This window comes from Gracilinanus agilis, chromosome 3 (genome assembly GCF_016433145.1).
Source record: "Gracilinanus agilis isolate LMUSP501 chromosome 3, AgileGrace, whole genome shotgun sequence".
NCBI lineage: Eukaryota > Metazoa > Chordata > Mammalia > Didelphimorphia > Didelphidae > Gracilinanus > Gracilinanus agilis.
The window spans coordinates 670,929,048-670,939,756 of NC_058132.1; the positions used below are offsets into that span (position 1 = coordinate 670,929,048).

At 39.3% G+C, this 10,709-nt stretch overlaps 1 protein-coding gene across 1 annotated transcript in view; it reads right to left on the reverse strand.

Moving 5' to 3' along the window:
* The window catches only part of TNIK (TRAF2 and NCK interacting kinase), a 369,177-nt gene that overhangs the window by 177,357 nt on the left and 181,111 nt on the right, over positions 1–10,709 (reverse strand). Inside the window, exons 3-5 of the mRNA XM_044669552.1 lie at positions 6,599–6,709; positions 2,517–2,607; positions 596–726 (exon numbers count right to left, since the gene is read on the reverse strand). Coding sequence (XP_044525487.1) covers positions 596–726; positions 2,517–2,607; positions 6,599–6,709 — 333 coding nt within the window. The remainder of the gene's footprint in view (positions 1–595; positions 727–2,516; positions 2,608–6,598; positions 6,710–10,709) is intronic.

The window sequence follows — 10,709 nt, forward strand, 5'->3', positions numbered from 1 at the left end:
GAGGGAAGAAGGGAGGAAGGGAAGAGAGGAAGGGATAAAGGGAGGAAGGAAGGAAAGAAGGGAGAGAAGGAGGAAGGAAAGAAGAGAGGGAGGGAAGGAGGGAGGGAGAAAGGAAGGAAGGGAGGAAGGGAGGGAGGGAGGAAGGAAAAAAGAAAAAAGAGAAAGAAGGTAAAAGAGATAGAGAAAGGAAGAAAGAGAGAAAGAGAGGAAAAGAGAAAGAATGAAAGATATAAAATCCAAAATGCTAATCAAGAAGAAGGTCTGTGGAATTTTAAACAGATTCTATTTGAAGGATATACGGAAGGACATAGTCAAGAATCATAGAGAATGACACTCCATTCTATGGGAAGATGTAGCCACATAGATGATATCCATGGAATCAAGGAAGTCCTGATGTATTAAGTCCAATTAAGTAGCCTATGATTATTTTTTCTCTTTCCCTTTTGTTCATCAAACTACCCTCTACACAATAAGTGTTTAACAAACGTTGACCGAATGGCTATGCTATACACTCAAAGACACAATCGTCCCACTGAAACTTCCAGGATGAGTGCTTTGCGTTGACCCTGAAAGCAATGTAGTTAAGAACTTGTACCTTGAAATCATAGGTAGCATCAGGATTCTCATCACAGGCAATAACTTCTGGAGCCATCCAGTAGGGTGTGCCAATGAATGTATTTCTTCGGCCCACTGTTCGGTCTAACTGGGCACTGACACCAAAATCCACTATGAAAGGGAACACAGACACATAGATGTTAACCATGAAACTTTACAATCCATTTGAGAACCGGCAGTGCTAAGTTGGGTACTTCATGGGAAAAGAGCATTATATTGAGTTTATATTAGCTGAACATGGTTTAGGCATCAAGCCTGAAAGTCAAGGAAAATCTTAATCTTTAGTTTGTCCTGGAAGCATCTTGCAAATGCCAGAGGGAACCAGTCCTGGAGTCCATTTGTTAAAGGAGTCTGTGTGGCATGGTGAGTAGGTCAGCAATGGAGGAAGGAATGACCTTTGGCATCCCTTCTAGCTACTAGACCCTCAATCCTGAACCTCTGATATGTACCCGAGTCCTGATCCTGCATTTGAATCATACTGTGTGTGATCCTCACCAAATTCCTTCACTTGTTAGAGTACAGTCAACTCTCTGAGGTTAAAATTAGGAGATGAGTTGCACATCTGCATCAATGGATGGAGTTTCCCTATTTGGGATTCCTTATACTGATGAAATTATAAGCTCAAACAAAATTAGAAATATAAATGTATTTGTTGTTGTCAGACCCTTTCTGGGATGGGCGGGGGGGGGGGGAAGGTGCAGCGATGCTCAATTGTTTCATCTAATGCCCTGTTGGATCCATCAATACTTTTTAACTATGTGTTTATGGCAAACCTCTTCTCTTTAGAGTAGAGGATGGGGCAGAGGAAAGATGGAGGAGGAGATCACCAATATCTTGTCCATAGTAGATGATTAAGGAATATTAGTTGAGTTGAAGTGAAAGTAATGGAAGACAGAAGGCTTCTGGGGTATAAGATTCTATCCACAGCACAGGCAAGGAAAATCCAAGTTTCTCTAATGGACAATAGATAAACACAGTGCCCATGAGATGTGCTGGATGCATGCCTATGACTCAACTATTCAGTTGGCAGTTGGGCAATGTTTCAAGACTTTCAAGCTGGGGAGCAGGTAAAGAAGGAAAGAGATAGGGGAAGAGGGAAAGTGATCGAGTCAGAGATAGGGAGAGATACAGAGATTGGGAGAGATAGATAAGGAGAAAGAAATATCAAGATATTCTCTCAAACAAGAAAGACAGGGTGAAGTGATTGAAATGCTTTTGCATTCTATTCTTTGAAAGTTTAATTATCTCTTCCCAAAAGCAGTCTCCAAAATCTGCCTAAATCAACTGTCAGAGAAATAAGAGAGCTCCTCATGTCTGGAAGCAAACGTCCCTCTGGCAGGTGCTGTCCAAGGCATAATAAAATCAACATTCATGTGAAGACAAGGAGATGAAACAGATGAAATCTGTGGCATCAGTGATTCCATAAATGCCCAACTGCGAGAGCTTTCAGTAGAAGAATTGAATTCCATTACAGAAGTACCATCTCGATGCCAGGTGCAGGAAGTAGGCAATGATTTCAAGTTTGGGCGCCCTGAACACAATACAGCAGACTTCTCTGCTAATTCCCATCCCCAGAACTCCCTCAACCTCTTCAAGTGGGTGCCATTACAGAATGTTTGGCACATCCTCCCCAATCTGAAGGTACTTTTAGGCATTTCAAGCGTACGACTAACAGCCTTGATAAAATAAACAAAGAAAACTTTTCCATCCCACTTCTATTCTTAGAACTGTGAACTCCAAGCCGTGGGGCCCTAAATTCACAATTGTCACAAAAAGAAACTCAGCTGTTGGCATGACATGACGTCTATCAAATTCCTTCCCGTTCCCGGGCTCGGCTGAGTCTGCTTTCCCCTGCCTCGTCTAAGAGTTGGAGCGACGGTGACGACGATGACGACCCTTACCTAGTTTTACTTCGGCGTTCTCCGTCAGCAAGACATTCTGCCCTTTGATATCACGGTGAATCACTTTGTGTTGGTGCAGGTGACTCAGGCCCTAGAGAGACAGAGAGGCAGGAATGGTTAATGGGAAGAGGGGCCCCCCGTTACAAACAAATGATCCTCCTCCCCTTTTCAATAAGCCTGCTAGGAGCAAAAATCAAATTGTTAAGAAGCAGCCACGTCCAGATGTGTCCTTCAGGTTGATTACCCACAAATCTTCCCTGTGCTCAGGATGATGTTTTAAGTTATGGGACATTCATAAAAGTGACCGGGATTATTTACTGCTTAGTAACATAACCTTTCTCTCTCTGCCTGTGGGGAATATGGGCCAAGTTCGTTCAGAGAAAACATCCTTAGCCCACTGACTGCCTCTTTCAGTTAATTCATTTTCACTTACTGAAGCTGTATTTTATGCATTACTCTCTGAGGTAACGTATAGTACAGAGGAGGGAGCACTTGATTATAAGTTAGTGGACCTGGGTTCAAATTCAGACGCAATCTCTTTCTACTCCCTATGATGTTGGCAAAGTCACAATCTTCTCAGCGCTGAGTTTCCTCAATAATAAGATGAGGGGAAGAGGGCAGCGAGGTGGCTCAATAGATTGAGAGCCAGATCTAGAGACAGGGTTCAAATCTGACCGCAGACACTTCCACTTCTTGGCTGTGTGACCCTGGGCAAATCACTTAACTCCTATTGCCTAGCCTTTAGCACTCTTCCAATACATGTTATTGATTCCAAGATGGAAGATAGGGGTTTAAAATGATAATAATGAGATGAAAGAGTTGGATTACCTTATGTATAAATGGAGATTTTGAACCTTGGACTTCATCCCCCATAAGTCCCTTAGTATTTCCCAAAATTTCCTTTAATCTTTCCTGTGCCTCCACATTTGCATAGTCATGTTATTGTTATATTATAACTTCCGGAGCTCCTCCCTCTTCCTCTCTTCTTCACGAGCATGGCTGAAGTAAGTTTAATACCTTTTCACTCCAGTTTTTTTAATGTTAGTTTATTATCAATAAAACTTTATAAAATAGAATATTTAGTTCTTGCATATTGATTTTAATCTCCACACTCAAAAATCCCTTCCAGCTCTAACTCTATGCTCTTATTTTAAATGGATTCAGTGCAACCCTGCAGAAATCAAGAAATACATTTTGTCTGGCCTTTTTTTATAGTAGGGATAGCTGGGTGGAACAATGGTTAGAGATACTGGCTCTGGAATTCAATTCCAGCCTCTCATGTTTACTAGCTCTGTGACTTTGAGCAGCTCACCTAACCCTACTTGCCTCAGTTTCCTCATCTACAAAATGAACTGGAGAAGGAAATGGCAAACCACTTTAATATTTTTGCCAAGAAAACCACAAATGGGGTCACAAAGAGTCAGACATGACTCATCAACTAACAACAATAGTTTCTGATTAAAATTAAATAAGGATAACACCTATCTAGTACGTCTCCCTTGTTTTGAAGATTAAAAAAAAGAGACTTCAAGGTGCAGTGACATGTCTAAAGTCACAAAACTAACAAACATTAGCATGTCTAATTTAAAGTTGGATCTTCCAGATGCCAAGGCATTCATTGTTATTTCTTATGCTCTGACTCTCATCATGGTCAGTCAATAGACATTAAGTGTATACTATGTGCCAGGCATTGTACTAAGGTTTGGGAAGATGAAAAGAGCCAAAAGACAGTCCCTGCCTGCAAAGTGTTTACACTCTAAGGGGAGAGTCAACAAGCAAATAATTATGTACAAACCACATGCAAGATAAATAGGAAATAACTTAAAGACAGAAGGAACTAAAGAAGATTTGGGAAACATAAGGCAAGGAAAGGTGAGGAAGAGAGGAAAGGGGGGAGAGAAAAAGAGGAGGGTAGGGAGAGGAAGAAGGAGAGGAAGAGAGGAAGAAAAGGAGAAAGAAAAGAGAGAAAGGCTGTGAGAGAAGAGAAGAAAGAACAGGACAGGGCAGGGGAATTCTATTCCTATTGTTGGCATTTCCTACTGTCAATTCTGGTGCTTCCTTTCATATGTGACTCTGTGTTCATTATCTATAGGAGACAATTACTCAATGACAACTAAACTCGGAGATGTTCCATTTCTCCATCAAATTACTCTGATGTTTAGTTCTTGGAGGCAGGAGACTCCCAGGGATATGGATTTCCTTGATGATAGCCACATGACGCTCATTGATTTTTCTGGCAAACCAGCAGCAAATGAAGATATGAAATGTCATACATTAGCTTTAGTTTAGAATCATCACCAGTTGCCAATATATCACCCTTTTGACAGAGATCAGGATGAGCCAGTTCAAAATGCCCATGGCTGTCTGGGACACAGCTATATCTCACCATGAAAGGTGCACTTTGCTTGGGCTCACTAATTAAATGATCACTGACTCAAGGACTTTCATGATTACTAGCAAATTTGCCAATGCACAAAATGTAATTTTTAAATGGAGAGGGACAGCTTTAACCCCTTCCAAGTGTGTTTAGAATTTTTGTTCTTCCAGACTTGCCTTTAATCAATAAGGAAAGCTCCCAGCATGAAAAATTCCTCACTGATAAACTAGCAATTTATTTATGAATATTTTGGTACTGTGAAAATTTATTCTTTTTATACTATATTAATTCTTATATCAGGACCCTGGAATAAAGAGGCCCTAATCCCTGTATATTAGAGAGAATTAGTAACCAAAGTTTTGGGCTTCAGGCACCATCCAGCCTACAGATGTTTGCATTTTCTTTGTCCTTAGAAATGAATGATTTACAATGATTTTTTTTTCCTGTATCCAGGAGCCCCTAGACTTGGGGATGGGGAAGAGCTGAGAATCTGATGGATCACTTTCTAATTAGCTATTTACCAATGAGAGAAGTCTTCGGATTTTCAAGGGAAGAGCAGAATAATGAGTTCCCAAAAGTGTGTGACTGATCCACATCCATTGAGGTCTTTGGTTGTTGAGAGGAATTATGCTTATGATGCCGGCCTAATTAATAAACTGATATTCTTAGCCCAAAATCAGTCTCTTGAAATAATTTTAATCATAACAGCATATATAGGAAGGGCTGGATTTTTTTTTAAAAAATGATAGTTGGAAGCCATGCCAAGGGAAAAAAGTTTGAATATTAGACATATCTGCCAAAAAAAAAAATACAACAAATGGAAGTGTCTAATCCTCCCCCAAATCTTGTTCAAGACTTTTGAATAGAAGGAAGGAAGGCAATAAGGATTTACTGGACACTTATAATATGTCAGGCCCTGTGCTAGGTGCTTTACAGATATTATCTCATTTAATCTCCACAACAATCATGCTAATATTATCTCCTTTTGATAGTTGAGGAAACGGAGACAGTGGTTAAGTAACTTGACTAAAGTCACCCAGGCAGTAAGTGTCTAAGGTTGGATTTAAACTCAGTTCTTCTTGAATCTAGGCCTAGAGCTCTTTCCAATAGCCATGTAGCCACCTATTGCAATTATTTTGCAGCCCAGTTACTAATATTAGTAGATAATCTTTTCAGGCCCTGGATAGAGCTGGGAGTATAGATCAGAGAATGGATAGGAAAATACAGGACTCCTTTCTACTAGTCTGGGTTGGCACCTTTTCTGTATTTTATATCCCTAGAAGAGTTCCCTGAGAGATTAAGTGACTTGCCCAAGGAGACCCAATCAGTAAGAGTCAGGGACAGCACATAAAACCAGGTCTTTCTGCCTCTGACCTCTTTGTCCACTATACCAAGCTGGCTGGCTCTCTGGAAATAAGGGATAAATAAAGCTACTTCATGGAGCTGTGGGAGACCCAGATGAGACAATGTACATAGGCAGACTACACAATGCCATCAACATAATACCAAGCATTACCTTAAATGAAGGTCTTGCCAAGTTTCCTATCATCTTTGACCAGTTAAGAATCCTATTCACTCCCATTGGAGTGAACCTTCCCAGACGCCATCATCACTAACAGAGGTAGCAAAGTCTGGGAAGCTCTGCCATCTGCACCCCCATATCCCCAAGCCATCTCTTGCCAATGACATCAGGAAGGACTCGTACCCGTAAGATCTCCCGGCAGATGTACGCGATCCACTCCTCCTTCAACGTGTTGCCTTTTGTATTCTTGATCAGATCCGTGACAGAGCCCGCACCGCAGAATTCCATCACCAGCTGGCAAAGGAAGCAGAGGCACAATTAGTATAATTAGGGTAGTTGACATCTGTGGGGTTGGTTGAGTACAATGGAAGGCCCTTCAGCCCTCTACCTTGGAATGCCATTCTTGAGAGGGAAAGTAATCATTAGACAATGTGGACCAGCAGAACTTCTAGCTTCCAAGGTAGAAGGAGTTATTAGCTAAAAATAAAGGGAGGAAGGAAAATTTAAACATTTCCAGTCTCAAAATTATCATCAGAAATGGAAGATAATATTCATAGATCAAATAGGGGAAAATAGGAGGGTAGACTACTAGAAGCATAGTATGTTGCCCACAACACCATATTCCTTCTGAAAATCTTCATTTGGGTTTTGTACCATTGGATAGGGATGATTACCAACTGGCATCAGGCCATGGCTCCCAGTGCCATCCCAAGTAACCAAAATACAATGAGGCATTCACGTTGGGTGGTTTTCAAGTGACATTGTGAGCTATCTGGGCAGGGACTATCTGTTTTTAATTAACTTCAGTTAAAGTTCCCAGGAGATTGGCTACATCAAATAAATTCAATAAACAATAAACCCTTACTTAGCACCTTTCATCCCCAAAGCTCCAAGCTCTATAAATATCAACTCATTACACTGCCCAACAACTTTGCGGAGTAGGCATGAGGCACACTCTTTACTTTAAAGAGGACAAAAAGGAGACAGGACAAGATAAATTTGCCATGTCTGAACTTCTCTGGTTGTTGCCCATGGATAGAATGACCTCCTTCTCCCCTATCTTTTCTCCTTCCCCTTGAACAAATTCCATAGCAAAAACATAATATAATATATTTCCTAAGTAAGTGAAAGTGTAGGATGAAAATGAGTCCATACAATCAATCCTTGACCTCCTACCGGAGACAGAATGAAAGCAGTCTGGCCCAAAATGATCTAAATTGATTCCTATTAATGTCATTAAATTATAGGCTCCTGCCTGAGGACAATGCACAGAGGTGGGATCTGTTGGTCTATGACAAGGGAAGAGCTTTGGCACCATCAGTTGGCAATCAATTTTTTAAAATGCCAAGTTGTTGCCAATCTTGGTATCTCCAGTATTTAATATGGTGCCTGGCACACAGGATGCACTTAGTACATTTTTGTTGACTGACTTATATACAACTCTGTATCAGAGGCAATGCTAAATTTTAGGAAACCAAAACAACAAAAAAATGGCTTTACGGAAGGAGTGTAACATTCTAGGGGAGAGAGAAGTACGTATATGACTAGGCAAAAATAAATATAATATAATTTGGGGGGTGGGGTGTACAACCAGCATCATGATCCTATCATAAGATCACAGTTCTGTAGGTGGAGAAGAACTAAGGGACTCCCTAGTCTAATCTCTTCATTTTATAGATTTGGAAACTGAGACACAGAAAGCTTAAGGTTACATGGATATTAGATTGCAGCTCTAGAGTAACAAAGGACTGTAGTGGTCAACTAGTCCCAAACCTTCATTTTTACAATTGAAGAAACTGAGGCTCAAGGAGGTTAAGAGGCTTGTTCAAGCGTGCTCAAATAGGCAGTTTTAGAAGTGGGATCCTTAAAGGATGAAGCCTTTAATTCCACATGAATGTGGAAGGTATGCGTGAACTTGAACAAATGAAAAGGAATCAGGTTCAAATACAAGGAAACCTAAGAGAAATCTCTTTAGTTTTTAAAAAAAAAAAAACAGGTTGTGTGTGTGTGTGTGTGTGTGTGTGTGTGTGTGTGTGTGTGTGTGTGTTTAGTTTGCCATCTAAGTTTTTCTTTTCCCTTTCTCCAAATCCTATTTACAAAAAAAAAAAAAAATCTTAAATATTTCTAGACCTCCTACAAATCCAGCCATTACTTTGGTACCAAGCTGGGGAAAATTTGCCACCTCTGAGCCCTATTAGGCTGCAGGATTACATTTTCCCAAGGGAAGCAGTCGAAACCCCAGGCCCCCAAGTCTTTTAAAATGATATTGGACAAAATACTCTCCAACAGACTGCGGGGAACACTCTCCCTCTGGTCAGGTTTGAATGCCACTCATTTCGACCATTTCCTACCCCACACTCAGCTCTGGCTAAAAGGACTACATTCTTTTCATCTTCCTATGAAACAAAATGATCATTAAATTATGTAATAGCCATAAAAACCCAACAATCCCAAACACCTTGTTTGCTGGTGATTGGTGACCCCAGTCACACAGCAGTCCTGATAATTACCATGCAACCCACACGCTGGGGAGCTTCTCTCACTACACGGACCTGATTCCAGGAGCAAATAGAAACAGGAATCAAGCTGCCAAACTCAACTGATCTAAGTCAACAAGGAAATGTCTCATAAGGAAAAAAATAATGGATGAGTCCATCAGAAATCATTTATTAATATGGAACCTCCAAGAACTGAGGGGATGCCCATCAATTGGGGAACGGCTAAACAAACTGAGGCATATGATTGTGATGGAATACCACCGTGCCATAAGAAATGACGAGCGAGTTAATTTTGAGAAAAAAATGGAAAGACACACATGAGAGTAGGAAGAGTGAAATGAGCAGAACCAAAAAGGACATTATATACAGCAACAGAAATATTGTTTGAAGAAATGCCTTATATATGTCTACCTCCAGAGAAAGGACTGATGAATAGAATTAAGCAAGACATAGTTTATAAATATATATATATATGCATATATACACATATATACATATATAGAAATATTATTTTAGGTTGTATATGTATACATGTCCATAAAATAAAAATACATATAAATATTTTCATTTAACATAATAATACATATAATAAATATAAATGAAATCAAAATAAGAAAACAATAAATAATAATATAAATACACACACAAATGTAATATGTGTGTTGTATGTACATGTATTCATGTATATGCATGTTCATAACACACATACATATATTTTTTTGTTAAATGATGCCTTTTCTAATGGGAGAGGAGAGGGAGGAAGAGAGTTAATTTGGTATTTTAATGTAACAAACACACAAATATATATAAAAAAACAAAAAATAAAAGTGATTTCATAGAGTGTCTTTCCCCATTTCTTTTTTTTTTTTGCTTCTTTTCTTTTGACACAGAGATTACAGTTTGTCCAGACCCTTGAATATAATAGGTATTCAATAAATGTCTCTTGCCTTATACTCATGCAATAAATTATTACAATAAAGCATTCAATAAATGTCTCTTGCACTATACCCTGTACTTGGTCACCTGCTAATGATTGAGGGCTCAGAGGCTATGCCAGTGGAGGATAACATTTGGTAGTCCTATCAATCCCCAGAGGCACAGAAGACCAGTGATGGAGAGTAGAGAGTCAACAGTCAAGTCAACTGTTGAAATGAATACTATGTTCCAGATAATGGGATAAGAGCTGGAGATAAAAAGACAAACATGAAACGGTTTTGGCACTCAGAGTTTACATTCTAATGGAGAAAAACATAAACATATAAATATATATGTATATGTATATGTATATATATATATATAATGTAAACAAAATGAATACAAAATATCATCAGGGAAATTGTATAGCTAAGTCAGACAAACTTATCCCCAGGGTGACTGGAGAAGAGAAGATTTTTTTGGCCAAATTAGCTCTCAAAGACAATCTTCTAAGCTATAAAGAAGGCCACAAAATTTGAGCTCCATGAAGAAATGACCTATTTTATTTTTAGTTTTGTATTTGTGGTGCTTGACATATAGAAAGTACTTAATAAATCCTTGGTTTTTTTGGCTGTATGGTTGCATAGGTAGAAGGAATATTCACAATGACAAAAAGAAAGATTTTTGAATACTAAATATTGAATCTCTCTTTCTTTTTCCCTTTCTCTATTTCCCTCTCTTTTTCTTTCCCTCTCTCCCTCTTTCTTTCTTTTTCTTTATCTTTCTTTCCCTCTTTTCCTCTCTCTCTCTTCCTTCCTTCCTTCCTTCCTTCCTTCCTTCCTTCCTTCCTTCCTTCCTTCCTTCCTTCTTTCTTTCTTTCT